We start from the raw sequence: 19,180 nt of genomic DNA, 5'->3' as shown, positions 1-19,180 counted from the left end.
GAGGTGCATTTTCCCATCTTTTCTCCAGAGTCATGCTTAGTCATTATAATTACATAGCCTTTAATTTCATAAAGTGTTTTAAGATATAAACTGCTCTACCCAGCTTTCTGGTAAGCCTCAGGGTGCAGAATCATAGACTCCCAAGTGTTTGAAAAACAAATGCTTTCCATGAGATTGTTACCTTTTTTTCCTGGATTCTAATATCTACAATAGGTATTCTATAGGTTCAGCTTTGAAAAGAGCCTGGAATTGGTGTATGCACAAGAAACCACCTTTTAAAAAAAAACTACCAATGTGACTTTTCCCCAATTGACCCTTTTTGCAAAAACCTTTTGCTTTTTAAAGTCTGCAGCCATATTTTAATACAGAATCACTGCTCAGCTCAATAGAATTCAACAAAGAAGCATTCTTGCCAAATGTAGATTCCAGGAGAAAAGACAGCCTAAGCCCTAGACATTTTTACTCTTGGACCCATTAGCTGCTGTACTATTTGTATGTGAAGTACTTCTCCCACCTTGATAATATGCACAATGACAAGTGGAAATTAAAAGGCTAACAGGCTGCTGGAGAACAAGACTTTGTCTTAGGTAAATTTTAAAATTAGAAATAGGTCATAAAATCCACTAACCTATGAGGGCCCTGCCTCCTGATGGCAGAGTAAACTGTTCCCTGACAGGTCACAGAACACCACAGATAAAAGTGCCAGAGTAACAGTAACATGAGAGCTCTCCCTCCATTTCCCCCCTTCCTTTTCCTTCCTTACCCATCCGACTGTGCTTTTTCAGCGTCATGGAGGAGATTACAAGCTCAAAATTATGCAGACCTCAAAGGTCCAAACAGTAATTGAAATGTGCCCTTAAGAACAAGCCTAACAGTTATCCTTCCAGTTTGCCTCGGAAGACCTTTAGTAATGGGAAGCCACCCTTTATATTTTGGGACAATTCTAATTGTTAGGAAGTGTTTTCCTTAGTAGAACTGAAATCTGCCTCTGCAATTTTTAGCTGTTTTGCCCTCTAAGGCCACACAGAACAGGCCAAATTCAAAAATTTAAGCCAATTATTAAATGGCCTCCTCCCATGTCCACCCCCAAAAATTTTTTCTTCAGCCTAAATATCTCCAAGTTCCTTCAAACGATTCTTATATTGCAAAGGTTTCCAGTCTTCTCACCATCTTGGCTGTCATTCTCTGAATACACTTCACTTTATTAGTACCAATCTTTAAAATGTGGTTCCTACAGTTGAACCCAAAATTCCAGATACTGTCTGACCCAGGGCAGAGGACAGCAGAACTATCACCTACCTCATTCTGAACACTGCCTCTATGAATGCAGCCTACGATAGCATTTGCTTTTTTTGGCTACCGTTTTACTGTTAAGCCCTATCAAGTTTGGCGGTCTACAAAAATCCCCAAAACTTTTCCACATTAACGATTATCTATATCTGTCTTGTATTTGCATGGTGATTTTTTGGAGCTCAAAACCAAAAGATCTGTTTGCACTTGTTAAATGTCACCTTACTAGATTCAGCCTATACACAGTCTTTTTGGGTCCCAGTTTTGTCCTCCAACACAAGCATTCAACTCAATGTTGGTCAAATAGAATTTTTTAGCAATTGATACCTGCTCACAGCTGCAGAAATGTTTCAGAGAAAGAAGTGCATTTCAGCATTAAAAAGCTAGAATTGCTTATTTCTTTTGCCTAACCTAAGTTTCAATCTCACTTTCTAAATGCTCTAAACCTTGCACAAAGAACAAAATAAAGGAATCAGAACACGACTTTGAATGTAAATGTGATGCAGATTACATGATTTGGAATGGCTTAAACTTTCAGGTAGGACAGCTAGGGGTGCAAAGTGTTGAGTTCAAATCCAATTTCAGATACTCAAGAGCTGAGTGACCCTGGGCAAATCACTTAACCCCGTGGCCTCAGTTTTTCATTGTGAAATGAGCTGGAGAAGGTAATGACAAATCACTCCAGTATCTTGGTCAAGAAAATCCCAAATTGGGTAACAAAGAATCAGACATGACTGGAAACAATTGAGCACACATAAGTAACATTCAGCTAATAACTTAGCAATCAACTTTGGAAATCAGAAAAGTTGTATTGAAATCAGTCTTGCTAACAAGTGGCAATACATTTCAGCATTCTATTATATTTGACCAGGATGCTCCCTATTGCTTCCTGTACCCTAAGCTAGAAAACAATGAGTAAAATTAGTATGCTTTTATGACCCCTCCCCATATCCTGCACTTTTTTGTTCCTGGGTATTCCTTTCATAGCAGTATAAAAACCCGGAGAAAAAGCTGTTTTCTAAAGAATGAAGAGATAAAAAGTAGATTTTACTCTGGTCAAAATCAAGTTAAGGCTATTGCTATTTCATCTGAGCAGTTCTTGGCCCAGACTTTACCCTTGACTTAGAAATATTTCATGGTCGAAATCACCTAAAGAGGCCTAAGCCTCTTTCTAGTCACACCAATATCTGGGGTGTCATGAGACCTGAAGCCTAGTCTCAGCTCTGCCACTAACTAGTTACATGATCTTGAATAAGCAAGATAATATTCTTTGGCATTTTAATGTCCTCATCGCAAAGTATCAGACTGGATCATCTTTATGGTCATTTCTATCTCTAAAATTCTATGAAATATCACCATATAAGTGCCCAACTATAGCAGAAATTTTTAATCTGCATTCCATGAACTTTTAAAAAATATTTTGATAACTGTATTTCAATATAACTGACTTCCTTTGTAATCCTTTGGGTTTTAAGTTCTTAAAAACATTATTTTGAGAAGGGATCCATAGGCTTCATTAGACTGCCAAAGGGATCTATGATACACAAAAAACATTAAGAATCCTTGATCTATACCAAAGGTTCCCAAAATTATTTGGCCTACCACTCCCTTTTCAAAAAAAAAAAATTACTCAGCATCCCTTGAAAATTTACTTTCTTTTAGCCCTTTAATGGTTTGAGTTTCTTTTTTAAAATTTGCATCATTTCAAAAAAAATTTTTTCAAAAAAAATGACATCTTAAATTTAATATTTTCATGGGTTTTTCCTGCATTGAAATTTTGATGACACAATATTATATCATATAGCATAGTATCATATTGTAAACAAGTCATTACATGCACATATTCCTGCCAATGAATGCTGGACTTCTGGACAATGCACAGTATGCTCACCTGCCAACACTTGCTCGTTAAGATCTGTTGATCACTGACGAGTTATAGCGTGCATTTTGTGTATTTATTTGGAAAATGATGTAATCACTATGACTGTTACACAACAGATAAATGTTCTTATCTTCTCTTCTTTCCTTATGCTTCCACTGCCCCCTTTTTTAAAAATAATTTCAATGCCCCCCAATTGTCCCCCTGGATCGGTGCAACACCCTTTGGGGGCAAATATCAACCATTCTGGGAAACAATGAATACTAAGGTTGGATTCATAAAGGAGTGGGATCAGAGTTACATCTCCCTCAAACCATCTTTGGAGGTAAGAATTTTAGCTGGAATCTTCAGAATCAAAAGTCCCAAAAGAAAGTTATCCCTCTACCTGAGCCAAAGTATCACTTTACAATCCCTAAATTATTTTATCTTTAAAAAATGTTTTATTGGTTTTTTGCTTTTATATCAAATCTCCCTCTATCCTCATTCCCTCTATAGTAATCATGCCTCTTCACCTCTCAGAGAGTCAACTATAATAAAGATTTTTCTTTTTTTAAACAGATTTTATTCTTTTTTCATTCCAAATTCTTTCCCATTCCCTACCCCATTCCCCACCCAATAAAAAGGCAAGAAAAACAAAACCAAGTGTGAAGTCATGCAAAACAAATTTCTATTAACCATGTTTATAAAAAAAGAGAAAATGCTTCCATTTGCATCAGTTCTCTGTATGGAGGTGGATAGTACGTTTTGTCATGAGTCCTTTGGTGCCAATCTAGATGTAGTTTATTATCTTCTAACCTTTCCCAAGGAAAGGATGCAGAAAAAATATCCTGAGCACTACTTAGGGAGGTAGAAATGTTTTTAAAAATCATATATACACATACATATATGTGTATACACATATATATAACATGTGTGCATTTATATACATACATACACATATATTCTTACAAACATACAAGTTCTTATGTTCAAGACTTTCATGATGAATTTAAAAGGTCCTGGGATCCCACTCCCAGACTCACTCAAAGTGTATTTCTCCAACTCTGATAGTTGTAGGACTCATGAGAAACTTGGACCCAGATTCCAAAGTCTAACAGATATTCTTTTGCCCTAGTGCTCTATGCCAATGAATGCCCACTTGTATTTCTAAAACAGCAGTTTCCAGAGGGATGCTGTCAGAAACCCATCACATCTGACACAAATCACTTATGACCAACCCTTTGGTGTATGCTGTGCCCTAAGACCTCCAGCAGGTTGCAGTATAGCTTACTGCAGTATGCTTCTGTGGGGACACAAGGAATACAAAGAGAAAGCCCAAGCTCTCTTGCTGACACACACAGGTCTTAGGCTGGCCCTTCATTGGTCTGATCAACAGTCAGCCCCAAAGCATGATGGTTACTTATAATTACTAGCAGAGATAAGCTTTTTAGTTTAGCTCTTATGAGCTTCCCAACAACCCTGTGAGGTAAGCACTACAGGTATTATCCTTATTTTACAGGAAGGAAAACAGAGGAGCACAGACACTAAATGTTTCATCTTTGATCACACAGTTAGTGCCAGAGGTAGGATTCAAATTCAAGTTTGCTTAACTCCATGTCTAGCACTAACTCCAAGGTTATGCAACCTGTGATGTCCAGAAGGCTGGCTCTGCTTTCATAATCCATCCACAAGCAAGCTCAGAGAGGGACAAAGCCTGCTGCCCTCATGGGTGTTAATTGAAATGACAATTTCCAGTCTAGAGATCTATTGTCCTGCCTTCTCAATTGTTGTAAGCTATTGGCAGAGTCACACTATTCCAAAGGTCATTCTGAATTCTCCGGGCAGTTTTTGTACATTGTTCCTCTCTGGGGAGAGGATGAGAACTATTGCTCTGTAGCTCCTGAAAATCTAACATTTACTGACACCTCCTGCTTACCATCTCCTCCAAAGTCTGGATTCTAAAAAGTGATGCCACTTGAGCACATACTCTGGACAGTCTCATTGAGCTAGTAAATCTTTGAAGGGCTCAGTGACAAATTGCAGTTTGTCATTCAACAATCAACAATCAGTCTGGCCAAATTGGAGAGAATGACCACCTAGTGACGGATTTTTCTGGCCACAACAACTGATGAAGGCTACCTCCAAAGGCAAGGAGAGAATGTGATTTACATAACTGATGGTGCATCCATGATAATGAAACTGTGGTCTGGTCCGCTGCATGGAAGGAATATGAGTTTCTTTAGATTTCATAACATGTTAGTTGATTGGTGTTTCATCTCAAAAATTTACACTGAAAACATATAAAGATAAATAAACAAAAGGCAAATAATGGAAAATACAAAAGTATCTCAGTTTGATTCAATTCAACATTCAGTATATTCAAAGGTGATGATTCATAGTACTTTCCACAAAAAAATTTTATTGTACAGTTCTTTCAAGCCTGAGGTCTTCTTCTCCACCTCACATAATTACCTAATTCCATTTTTAGCCATCAGTCCCTGCTGCTGTCCTACTTCTCAAGGCCACAAGTGAAAAAAACCCATGCATTATCCAAATAAAAGGAAAATTTTAAAGCAGGGGGTGGGAGGAGGTAATCAGGAATCATAGGACATGCAAAGGGATGAACCAGCTGCTGTCCCAGAAACACAATCAACAATCCCACCCCAGCAGGTAAAGATAAAGAGAAGCACATGAGCAGCCATCAATCAAAGGACAGAAACACCGGGGCAGGAAAACAACACCATCTGTCAGGGAGCAGGACTTAAGACAACTGCCCAGTAACCTAGAAAATTAATCAGAAGGGCACAGAGTCATTCTGACCAAAGACGAAATAGACAAATAACTGCTTTCTCCTTTCAGTGGAGTTGCCTGGCGTTTACCAATCTGGCATAAGCCTATGATTTTTGATCTGTCCAGTCAGACTGAGATCTGACCTGGAATAACAGTTAGCTAATAACAGCTAACATTTACATAGTGCTTACTATGTACCAGGCACTCTGCTAAGCACCTTACAAGTATTATCCAGTTTGACACTCTCAACAACCCCAAGAGAAGCCAGGTGCTATTATCATCCCCATTTTACAGATGAGGAAACTGAGGCAAATAGAGGTTTAAGTGACTTGCCCAGGTTCACACAGCTAGTAAGTCTGAGGCCAGATCTGAACTTGGTTCTTCCTGACTCCAGGTCTGGCACTTATTCACCGTGCCACCTAGCTGCCTCTAATTTTCTGAGAACTCTGGAATCCATGTAGAGATTCAAATTTTTTATCATCTCTTGAAAAACAAAAGTTTTCCCCTATTAGGTCTCATTCAAGCTAATTAATGGAATGAATTTCTGAGGGACTTTGCAATACTTCCATGGGATAAAGAGTCAGAGTCTTTTTCAGTTAGGTTCAAATGCTCTGACCTATAAAATCACCCCCTTTTCTTCCCTTCCCATATGACTCAGTCTCTAGTCACCAAGCCTACCTCTCAATGATTCTGCCTCTGCACAGAGACAAGAATATTCCATAGCTTCTGGTCATCATTCCAAAATAATCCTGTTTGAAAGGGCCTCTAGATAGTGACCTGTTCTAAAGAAAAAGGACAGACAGGCCTTTATTGGCACCAACCACTTTCCTGTCACGTAGAATCATGGCACTGAGACTAGAGAAGGTGAAGTCTGTAAAAAGGAGAGAAGTTGGGGGCAGTATCACAGTCCATATCTGCCCAGTCCCTCCCTCAGTTGGTTTTTTTGCTAGTCAGGCTTTGGTCCAAAGGACCAGACCTAGCTTTCCCAGATTATCATTAGCCCTAAAATAACAGAGGCCCCAGATAGCACGCTGAAAGAATGTAGAAGTCAGTAAGACGTTCTGTCAATGTCACTGCCAAGAGTGGAACAGCCGAGTTGTGTTTCAAAGTTCACCCCATCACGAATTGTAAGACGACAAGTAGCACGGAGAAGAGATGGTCCCTCGAATGCGATAGAAGACGTGAGCCAACTTGTAGAAGAAAGGCAGTGAAGAGGGAGAAGCTGTGGGACACAAAGAGACTTTTGTGAACGGTCTTCCCCTTCTCCTCTTCATTATCTTTACCTCATCCCACCTTTTAAAATTTCACCCACCTATTCTTCTTCTCTAGTATCATCTACCCAATTTGGATTTCCCCTTCTGCCTGCAAAATAACCACTGGCAGTCAAAATTATCTCTTGACCTCAGGCCTGGGAAACTTTGGAACAGGTGTCAAAACCTTAAACTTTGGGGAGAATCAGTAATTAATCAGTAACTCTTCTAAACCTTCCGTATTAGGGAACCAGGACCTCAGAAACTAGCAAGAATCTAAGGGTAGGAGAGAGTTTCAAAACTTTCATCAGAGACATAAAATAAAGCAAAAAGGCAAAGATTTGTCAGGAATGAATGAAAACTATCCTACTTTTCCTAAGGATTAGTGAATCTCTCTTAAAGCAATGGGAAAATGCACTGAAGGGGTAAAATGCAGATAGAAATTACTAAAAACAGAGAAAGGAGACAGGTAAACTAGAAGAAATAGGGCAAACAAGTAAGAATTTTTAAAAAATAAGTCATAAAATAAAACTATTTTAAGATTAAATTATATATATACATACTGAGAGAGAGAGAGAGAGAGAGAGAGAGAGAGAGAGAGAGAGAGAGAGCAATGAAAATTAAATTAAATTAAAAGGGAATGGTGAAACTACTGTAAACCTCTATCAGTCCAGTCAACGTTCATCTTTTCCTATGGAGCCCAGATAAGTGCTCATGTAGCTTCAGGTGAAGAAGAAGAGCAATCATACTTCATCACTCACCTGGATCAAACCTCACCACCAAGAGGCCAAAGATCAAAGCAATCAACAAGGTCTTCTTTAAGGGCAGAGCAAGGAGATGATCCACCACGGACTCCAGCAACCAGCGCAGCAGCTTCCACAGGGCTAGCAGCTTTCGGCAGAAGGGGCCTGGGATAGGAGGACAGGGAGTTACAATCAGGAGAACTACACTGACCTGGTCCTAAACTTGATTCCAAGGGGCAACTGCAAGGTAATGAGACTGACTCTCTTGGGAAGCTCTTAACCTGGCTCTGATGACAATCTCAAAAGTGTAGTTCAGGGGAAGAAAAAACAACAGAACCCCACACTTCAAGCAGCAACTTCCTAATAAACTTATGCTCACATTTCGAGAACACCCCAGTTTAGAAGGAACTTTTCTCAATGATTACCAGTATCATACATATGAGACCCAGAGAGGTTAATTACACAATTAGGGGGTATTTTAAGCCTCTTGATTCTAGGTCCAACTCTCTTGCCACTATAGCTGACTCCTAACGCAATTTATGTACTGCCTGCCCTCATAGAGGTACTGGATCAAATGAGATAGTGCCAGGATGGAGAGAGTGCTGGACCTGGAATTAGGAAGCCCTGAGTCCAAAGTCTGCCTTAGACATTAAGTAGATGAGTGGCCCTGGGCAAGTCATTTAACTTCTCCCAGTCTCAGTTTACTTCTCTATAATATGGGGATAATAATACCACATCTCACAGGATTAAACGGGATATGAAAATAAAATAAAAGCATTTTGCAAACATTAAGGTGCTACATCAATGTTGCTATCAACATTGTTTTATAAACCTTAAAGTCTCATGTAAATACTAGCTATGATTATTTTCAAGGATAATATTCATTTGGCTGGATACAGGAATGGATTTTTGTTGTTGTTGTTGTTTTAGCTGGTTTTGTTTTTTTTTTAAATAAGGCTCACTGAAGTCATACCTCCTATGCTGGCCTAAAATATTGATACTCCTACACAGTCCACAGAATCAGTTCTTGCTTATTCATCCAGGAAGGGCAAGCAACATAAAACAGATGACAATACAAAAGTAGTTTTGTATCTGGGATGGGAATGCAAACGTCATAAACATTTATCACATTTTATGTAGAAAGTAGATCAGAGAGAAGACACACTGGAAACAGGGATGCCAGTTAGGGATGGTTGCAATAATCCAAGTAGGAGGTTTTACAATCCATCTACCATTTAGCAGATAGTTTTCTTTTTTCTTTTTTAAATTAGATTTTATTTTCAAATAAAGACCAGCCTTCTTGCTTTCTTTCTTCCCTCCCCTGCCCTTCAAAGACAAATCAAGAAAAATAAAACCCTTGTCACAAACATGTATAGTTAAACAAAACAAATTACATGCCTAAATCTATATTCTAAGTCCATCACCTCTCTGTCAGAAATTAAGCAACATGTTTCATCAAGAGTCCTTAGGAATTTCAGTTGGTCATTGGTGTTGATCAGAGTTCTCACTTTTTTTAAAAAATATATTTTGTTTTAATTGGCCAAAATCTTACTTTTCACTCTCTCATCCCATTCCATATAGCCTCACTGAGAGCACAAGAAAAATAAAACCCATTACAAAAACATATAGTCAATCAAAACAAATTTTCACTTTAGCCATGTCCTAAAAAATGTTTGTCTCAAGGTGGGTAGCATGTTTTATCAATATCTTCTGAAATCCTGGTGACCATTATTCTGATAAGAGTTAAGTACAATAGTATTATATCATATTTTGAATACCATCACTTGTTCCATTCTTTGCTACCTCAGAAAGAGCTATATTTTTGTACATCCTTAGAATTTGTCTTGCTTAGGACTGTTCCTTTCCCTCCTCTACCCTCCTTCTTCTCTCCCCCTTCCTTTCCCTCTGTTGAGTGAAATGTATTTTTGTATCCAAGTGTGTTTGCGTGTTCATGTATTCTTCCTTCTTTTGACCAGTTCAGATGAGTGAACTTAAAGTGTCAGCCACTCTCCTCCATCCCCTCTACCTTTTCTGTATAAATGTCTACATGTGCATCTTGAACATGAGATAATTTCCCCTAACCTTGCTTTCTTTTCCTATTCCTCTCTCTTTCCATTATTTTCTTTAGATCATCAATACACAACAGCACCACTTCCAAGTCTTGTCCAATTGGCCCTCCTCTAAACTTTGAAGATAAGATACTGTTCATGTTTATTTCTTTATATTTCTCTTCATTCTTGCGTTTGAACTTCAAAATTCCTCCACAACTCTGGTCTTTTCACCAGGGATACCTGGAAGTTCTCCATTTTATTAACGCTCCCCTATAGTTTTGCTGAACAAGTTATTCTTGGCTGTAAGCTCAGATTCTTTGTCTTCTAAAATATTTCAAATTCTCAGCTTCTTTATAGTATGGCTAAATCATGTGTGATCCTGACTGTGCCTTTTGGTACTTTAATTCTTTCCTTCCAGCTGCTTGAAGTATTTTTTCATTAACCTACAAGGTCTGGATTTTGGCTATGATAAAGTTTGGGGTTTCTTTAAGAAGATGACTAGTGAATTCTTTTCCATTTTGTCTTTTGGTTCTAAGGGATCTGGACAATTTTCTTTTAAGATTTCTTCAAATAAGATGTCTAGGTTCTTTTTTTGAAAGTCATGGCATCCAGATAGTCCAGTGATTTTTAAGTTTTTTCTCCTTGATCTATTTTCCAGGTCAGTTGTTTTCACTATGAAATATCTTTTTCTTCTATTTTGTCAGCTTTTTGACTTTAATATTCTTTTGTTGATTCATGGAGTCATTGGCTTCAATTTGGTTCATCTAAATTTTCAGCAAGTGTGCTGCTTAGATTAGGTTGTGTATCACTTGAGCCAAGCTGTTAATTCCCTTTCTAATATTTTCTTCAACAGATGTCTTTTATTTCCCCCCTTTTTTCTCCTTAAGTGTTATTCCTTTAATAAAAACTTTCTTTTAACTTTTGTTTCATCTCTTCCAGAAATTCTAGCTGAGTTTGTTCCCAAGCTGTGTTTTCTCTCAGGCTTTGCTTGGAGAGGTCTTGGAGTCACTCTGCTATCTTTATGTACCGAGCATGTCTGCCACTACAATATCTCATCAGGGTGGGATTCTTCTTTTGTTTACCCATTCTTCCAGACTCCTTCCTTACTTCATCCTTGATGCTACAGCTGGGCTCTGCCAAACTTCTGGGGGGAAGATTTTGGCTGGTTCTTACTACTTAGTTTTTGAGAGCTGTGTTATTCCAGGATCTCAAGGACAGGCTGAAGATCTGTAAGTTTTCATATGCTCCCAAGTGATCTAGGGCAAAGTCTGATTGCTGACACCCACCCTTCCCCCAGTCTCAGCTCTTCAAGTTTCTGCCTTGGTTTGGCTCTGGAAAAGAGTAGACTGCCACTGAACAGACTCTATCCCTATCAGCCAGATGGAAAGCTCTGTTGGAGCAGAGTAGCAGAACTGCAGGTTCCCCTTTGGTCTGGGATTCCCACCCTGGTTATTTTTCTGTGTTGGGTTAGATCCCACTCTGAACTTGGGATCTGAGCCACATGCTGCTGCTGGTGGCTTCTGAACTTCTCCCTTTCTCCATACGCAGCCTGGAATCTCCCTACCTGGGAGTATCACTCCCTTACAAAGGTCTCCTTCTGAATACTTTCTGAATCAGTAACCCAGGACTGGGTAGTGGACTACAGCTGCTGGCTCCTGAACCTGTTGCAGTATCCCATATGGGTCTGGGATGCCTTGGTTCTGGTCTGGGGCCTTTTCTTGCCCCAATTCACAGCCTCTCCCCTGGACCCTGGAGAGCTCTACCTTTTGCATGCTCCTAGTCAGATCCTGTCCCCTGCGTCTGAAGATGTCCCTGTCTGTCCCTCTGTGATAACCTGGGCTAGACAAATAACTCATTGTGTGAATCTTTCTGGATTTCCCCATCAGGATTCAGTGTGATGCATATTCTAAATTTGTTTAGAAGATTTTTGTGGAGGGGAGCTCCCTGTACTACTTCCTACCTTTCCTACACCCTCACCAGTAGATACAGTTTTCAAGAGTTTCAGCAGCTAAAAAATTTGTAAACATGTGACCAGTATGTTGTAAAAAGCCTTTCCCAATTTAGCTAGCTAGTTATTGGGCAATAAATATACAGCCTATCACTGGGTACAACCAGTAGACCCAATTATCTAGACCAAACTAACACCAGAGTAAATTTAAAGCTGACCTGATTTAATAGAAAAAACCTTTGTGAACATCTAATTCCTCTATTATCTGACTCTTTTGCTCACCAAGGTAATATATTCTTCTATATTTTGGTCTGTTTGGTAAACCATCTGCTAGGAGAAAGCATCCTGTCTAAATGATCAGTACAACTATGCTTCTAGACATAATTACCAGTATGAAGTGCTATGACATCATTCTAGTTTACAAATCAGGCTTTAAGTTTCTGGAGATCAGGGGCTATCTTATCTGAACTTTGTATGTCCCCACAGTGTTCTACACACAGTAGAAGCTCCATAAACATCTGACATTGCAGTGCATAACTCACCCTGAATCAGCGAATAAAATCAAGTTTTTGAAGCTACAAAGTTGAGGACCAGACTCTGAATCTGCGGCGCTTCCAGGAGATTCAGCTGAGGAGTTTTTCTCTAATACCATCTTTTGGATCTTTCAGAAACAGTTAACCACAGAATCACAAAATCTCAGGGTTAGAAGGGCCCTAAGAAGTCACCTGATCTAACTCGTACTTGAATAAATGTGACCAAAAAATATCCATGCAGTGTCAGCTTGAAAAACCCCCACTATTTTCCAATGTGGTCCATTTCACTTTGGTGGAGTTCTGATTGTTAAGAAGATTTTGTTTAAATAGAATAAAAAAATTGCCTGACTACAACTTTCAACCATGAATCCTCGTTCTTCTTTGTAGGACCAAGGAGAAAAGATCTAATTCCTCTCATCCTTGGGGCTATTGTAAAATCAAATGAGAAAATGTACATAGATTAATTATTTTATTTTGTTTAGGTTTTTCTATTCCAAAATGGCTAATTTGAAAATACGTTTTGCATGACCTCACATATAATCAAAATCAAATTGCTTTCCTTCTCAAGAAGGGGGGAGAAGAGAAAAGGAGAGAGAGTATTTTTAACTCCAAAGTTTAAGAAATTATTGTTAAAAAAATTTTATATATAATTGGGAAATATTTAATGAAACAAAGAAAAATAATTTTAAAAAAGAAAATGCACATATATTGATCTGTAAACCTTATAAACATAGGCTATTATCTAGAAAGGTGACCCTCATTCAGAAATATATCAGTATATCTGTTTTTTAAAAATCTTTCTCATTAAACCATGCCTCTTAATGAGTCTCCCTTTCTCTAATCTATCATTCTTATGACTGTTAATCTAATCTTTCTTGTTCACAAAACTTATCATGGTCTTTATAAGAATTTTTCATTGTCCACCAAATAAAGAACAAAGTCCTTAGCCTGGTATTTGAGGCCCTGCACAACCTCAAAATGTCAGAATCTCAGAATTGGAAAGAAGTTCAGAGGCTGTCTAGTCTAACCCAAACATGAGCAGCCCTTTATAAAGTACCTGATAGGTGGTATCTAGACTTTATCTGAAAGCCTCCAGTGAGAGAGTTCATGATTTTCCCAAGGCAGCCAATGCTGCTTTCATACAGGTCTGATTTTTAGGAAAAATCTATTTTAAACCAATTCTGCCATTTTGCAACTTCCACCAATTCCTCCTAATTCTGCCCTCAAGAGTCAAGTAAAACAAATCTAACCCTTCTTCTATAAGTCAGCCATAATAAAAAACAACAATTTTCTATAGAGCTTTAAGGTCTGCAAAGTGCCTTACATAAAATTATCTCTAGCCAACAAGTCTTTTTGTGTCCAGACTAAACATTACACCCGGCATTACTCTCAAGCTCTCGTGGATATATCAGTACAATCTAAATTTCACTAGGGCTTAACTTCCCTGAGGATTGAGAAGGATGCAGTAATGTCCTACCTCTCTGGCTCTCCTTCTGTGGGTCTGGTTCCTTGGTTTCCTTGAAGTTCTCCTCTTGCTGCTGCCTTGCTGTGTGGATGGCATGAGAAGCAGCCAGTCGCAGGTCCTCCTCTGCACAGAGCCCAACCATATCCTCTGCATCTGTCCAACAGTGCAGGGGCAACAGCACCCGAAACAGATGAAGTTCAAATATGGCCCCATATTCTGGCAGGTCTCGATTGGCTGGATCTCTCAACCAATTGCTGGCCACCTCCAGGATCGCCTGGGGTTCCTTCACTCTGCTGTATAAAAGAATGCTACAATCCCCAACCCCAACAAAGAACAATGTCAACCATTCATCATTATTCATATTCCTCTTTTAGCTCCCAACCTCCTTCCATATGAAATGCTAGGACTGGAAATCTTTGGAATTTCTGGGATCAACTCTAAGAAGGGTTGGCCTCCCTCACTTTCCTCCTACCCCTTTCTTCTTCCCATTCTTTTTATCCTTTCCCCATCTACATCTTCCTCATACTTCTTCTATTTGTTGTGTTTGAGGGTACAGAGATTCAGGGACCAAAAATATGGGAGGACATGGTTAGCAAACAAACCCCACTGAGGACATTGGACCCCTTTGTTTCTAGTACGCATCTATGATCTGTCAATGATAACTTACCACAGTTCCAGAATTTTAGGGGGCAGATGTTCTGGGATCTGATAATACTGCAGAAGCCAAGAAAGAACTTCTCGCCATCGATCCATCTCTGCCAGGGCCTGGATCCCCACCACACACAGGAAGCACTTCAGGTCCTTGCTGTGGTGATCAGAGTTTCAAAGTAGAGGCTACCACTCCATCTCTCCCTTGCTCTCCCCCTTCCATTCTGGACCTGGGATGCTCTTCCCCTCCGAATTCACTAGCTATCACCATCACTCTCACCATTCATTAGATGTGTTTCACAAGTAGACTAGCCAGCTTCTGTACTTATGAAATGCTCCTCTCAGGAGCTAAAGATTACTGAATATTCTTGAAGGATTGAGGAACACTAGAGCAAATCACAGCATGTTTCCTCCCACCAAGTTTGTACAGGTGATAATCAGGTTAACATGAAAAACAGGCTTTAGGGGAAAAGAATGATAATAATAAAAGAAGCTAGCATTTATACTGTGCTTTAAGGTTTGCAAAGCACTTTAATGTTAATTTATTTGATCCTCACAACAACCCTGTGAGGTAGGTGTTACTGTTATCCCCATTTTACAGAAGTGCAAAGAAAGGCAATTAAATGACTTGCCCAGCCAGGATCACACAGCCAGTAAGTATCTGAGAAAGAATTCAGACTGAGATCTATCCTGACTCTCAGGTCTTGAGTTCATCTACCAAACCACCTTAAAAGTATAGCCAGAAGGGTAACTATAGGAAAGCCTACTTATCTAGCCCAGAAGGGGTTTCACAGAAGGAATGTATTGCAGTTAACTGTGAGTATATATAGGTACAGAGATAAATCTGTATCTGTACACATATATAATTATGTCATATATTCAATTATACATACATACATACATATACACACATGTGTACAGATATATATATAGAACTGAGATATCTTTTTAAACATCAATTCATAAAACTACTTCCTTCTCTTCTGGGAAGGAAATAGCTATGTCAATAAGGAGTTGAACATCCTAGCTTTTTAATTTAGCTTTCCAGAAAAACCTGAAGGAAAACACTGTTCTTAGATGGCCAGAAGTGTCATATGGTCATGGTGAGGCAGAATCAGGCATTTCTCTAGTGACTAAAAAATAAAGAAGAAGCCACTGTCAGAATCTCAGGCCCTGCCACCATCCCTCTCCATAGAAAAAGCCTTTCAAACTTGGAAGACAGAGGCACCTGGCCATGGAATGTAGCTGTGAGGCAGTGCTACTTACTGCAATCTTTGACCTGACAGCCACATTTCCCTTACCTTCCACCACCTGAATGCTACCCTGACTACAATTACCTCATAAACTTAGAACAAGAGTATTCCTCTGTTGAGAAGGCAGCAAAAAACACATACAATTACTACAACAGTGAAAAACTAAGACACCTTCAAAGTGGCAACAAAATGAATAAAAACACACTACTTTTACAGGAACCTAAAAAGCATGGCTGTCTTTCTTTTAGCAAGCAGTTAACTGCTAGAGGGCAGCACCTCCACTATCCTTTGAAATTGCTTTTTTAGGCTGTTTTAACTATCTCAGCACAAGTTTCTTAGAGAAGATTTTGCTTTTCATCTATGTATCCACAGTGGCTAACATGGTGACTTGCAAACAGGAAGTGATGAAGAAATGTTTGTTGAATCAAGCACTGTGGAAGATACAAGTCTGAGGAATAGAGAACTTGTATGATGGATCCAAAAAAACTGTACCAATTTTTAAAAACATATTATGAGAAAAGGGCACCTGAGCTCCTCAGACTGTGATATTAGAATCATAGATTTTTATTTAGAAAAGGCCTTAGAAAACATCTAAAGAAGTGATGCCCTAATTTTTTTATCCCACACCCTATCAATAAAAATTTTTCAGCCTCCAATATGTATACTTGCTTATTTGTAAATTATATTCAAGTACTATTATACTAACAATTATGTTCAATGTAATTAACACAATTTTAATTATTATACAATTTCTATGTTTAAATATTATAACTAAACATTATACAATTTACAAAAATAGAAATTGAAAAGGATGAGATAAAGATGGAATAATATGTGCTCCTAGAGTCAACAGGAAGGCACTAAAGTTTATTAAGTAGGAGAGAGGCATAATCAGACCTGGGTTTTAGGAATACCAACTTGGCAGCTGCGTGAACAATGGACAGATAGAGGAAAGACCAATAAAAAGAAGGGATGATGGGGGTAGCTAGTGAATAGAGCAGAGACCCTGGAGTCAGAAGGATCTGAGTTTAAATCCAGTCTCAGACACTTGACACTTACCAGCTGTGTGACCTTGGGCAAGTCACTTAACCTCAATTGCCTTGCCTTCCCCCCTCCAAAACAAAAAAAAAAGTGATGAAGGCCTACAGGGCGGTACAAGGGATGGTGTGAAAGTAGACTAGAGAAGAGACGGCAACTGATTGGACATAATAGAGTTCAGGAGAGTGAAGATTCAAGGATGATGTTGATGTGGTGGAAATATATGAAGTTCATGAGAGAGGTGGTTTTTATGGGAAAAGATATTGAGATCTGTGATGCAGATTACAACCCACCCCATATAACTGCTGGGTGAGACTTGCTCTGTTCCACTGAAACCAAAGAGGGTGGATCTTAACCCTCTGGAGGGACACACCTGGGTTTGTCCTTCGTTTTCTAGGAGGACCACGACATCAAGATGATGACATGACTTGCAGTTGACCTTGATTTGAGTGAGGGAGGGCTGTGCAAGGTCACCAGCTTCACTTTCTCCTCCAGAGACATCTGGGTCCAGTGGCCTGATATTCATCAGTATGACTGGAGATAGCCCAGGATGCAATGGGAGACCCTGCCCCTTTCAGGCTGAGGTCTTATCACATACTCACTTTGAGTAAGATACACCCATTCAATGAATAGGCTTCTTTAAGTAATTACTCAAGGGATGGCCCCTTTAATCAAAAACATTCAACCGGGAAAGGGAAGACAGAGAGTCGCACCTAGCTGAGTCTAAAATATAACAGTTCATTCTTAAAGTATTTTCCTTCCAATGAAAGTATGAAGAAGGCACAATGAGAGTTATGATGATTCCTGTTTTATAGGTGAGGGAACATCTGAAGTTCAGATTAATGAAGTGTGGTCCCACATCAGCTAAATGTCAGAGCCCAGATTCCTCGCCTCCAAATCTCTACATACCTGTCCTCAGTCTCCTCTGCCTGTAAAGAAGAGCCCAGTCTCTCACAGCCCCTCTGGCATGTCTCCAGGCATGCCTTGAAGTCCCGGTGGACCACTAAGTGGTCTGCAGCCTCTTCCAGCAGGCTCTGGAGCAGAGAAGGCGGTGGGGTCAAGCCCACGGGCTCACTGCTTCTGAGTGGCCCCACAGAACCCCTGAGTCCCGGGGCTGATAGTGACACTTCGTTTTTCATGGCTCACTTGTGACCGGTACCTTTCAGTTGGCAACTCCTGTCTGCTAGTCCCTCTCCTGTGGTTTGCCTGGGAATAGGAGAAAGCCCATCTACATGGTGCCCTGCCCCCCTACCAACAGCACAGACTCTAGGTTCAGAGAGGGAAAGGGCACTGTGAGATCCAGTCCAACCCAGGCATTTTACAGATGAGGAAACTGAAGCCCAATGAGAAGTGACTTGCCCAAGGTAACTCTGCTAGAATTAGGATTAGAACCAAAATCCTCCTGGGTATGTGGCTAGGAGATAGGACTGGAGAAGCTGGGGAGTTCTCTCCAAGGGAAGAGGCAGAAAGTGTTTGGTTCCCAATGGTTCTGCCTGCAAGGGGGTGGGGCTGGACAGTCACCAGCCTCCAGGCCTCCCCTGTCCGAATTTACCGGTTCAACCTTGAATTTGGCCAATGTCTGGCTTCCTCCGCGGCTTCCGCTGCTGCTGCTGCTGCTGCTGAGGTAGGGGTGGGGAGGAGGGGAGGTCCTCTGAAGAATCACCAGGCTCCAGGCCACCTCCGCCCCAGTTTACCGGAGTCAGCCTGAACTTGGAGAGGTTCTGCTTCCCCCGCTGTGGCGCGTCCTGGAGGGAGGAGCTCTCTCTGAGGAGTCCCCGGGCTCCAGGCTACCTCCGCCTGAGTTCACCTGAGTCAACCTAGCGTGACACCTTGAACTTGACCACTTGCTGTTGCTGCTGCCACTGCTGCTCGGGCACCCCACATTCGGCAGGGTCTGAACCAAAGCTGGGACCACCCTCACCCACGAGTCAAATCCACCGCGGAAAGTTCACCTCCCGCTCCCGGAGAGAGGGCAGGCCACTCAGCCCTCCACGGACATCTTGGTCGGAGCTCACAGATCTCTTCCTGATAGGCACATGGGAAGCAGAGGACTCTGGGAACTGTAGTCTTCTCAGCCCCCGGATCAAGGGCTCTGGATAGGGAGAGACAACTACAACGTCCGGCATTCCAGCCTCTAGGGACTCTGAGCCGCTGCTGGGGAGACCGACCCTTTGCCCCCGGCGAGTGCTGAAACCGGTTTGTCCAGCCCGGCTAGAGATAGCTGTATCTCTAAGAGAATTATGTCTATAAAACTGTGCATATCCTTTGACCCAGCAATACCACTACTAAAGAGAAAAGAAGAAGGAAGATGAC

General features: G+C 40.4%; 1 protein-coding gene across 1 annotated transcript; it reads right to left on the bottom strand.

Moving 5' to 3' along the window:
* Window positions 1–3,814: 3,814 nt before the first annotated feature.
* PEX26 (peroxisomal biogenesis factor 26) lies at window positions 3,815–18,927 on the bottom strand. Its single transcript, XM_072654168.1, has 6 exons — window positions 18,420–18,927; window positions 17,777–18,073; window positions 14,596–14,733; window positions 13,941–14,236; window positions 7,950–8,096; window positions 3,815–7,160 (listed from the first exon to the last, which is right to left on the bottom strand). The coding sequence occupies exons 2-6, from the start codon at window positions 18,004–18,006 to the stop codon at window positions 7,057–7,059; spliced, it is 915 nt and encodes a 304-aa protein (XP_072510269.1). The 5' UTR covers window positions 18,007–18,073; window positions 18,420–18,927; the 3' UTR covers window positions 3,815–7,056.
* Between the last annotated feature and the right edge of the window lie 253 nt (window positions 18,928–19,180).

The sequence above is a fragment of the Notamacropus eugenii genome, chromosome 3 (assembly GCF_028372415.1).
Source record: "Notamacropus eugenii isolate mMacEug1 chromosome 3, mMacEug1.pri_v2, whole genome shotgun sequence".
In the NCBI taxonomy this organism is placed as follows: domain Eukaryota; kingdom Metazoa; phylum Chordata; class Mammalia; order Diprotodontia; family Macropodidae; genus Notamacropus; species Notamacropus eugenii.
The sequence above is the reverse complement of the archived record's forward strand: the minus strand, read 5'-3'. Positions and strand labels throughout refer to the sequence as shown.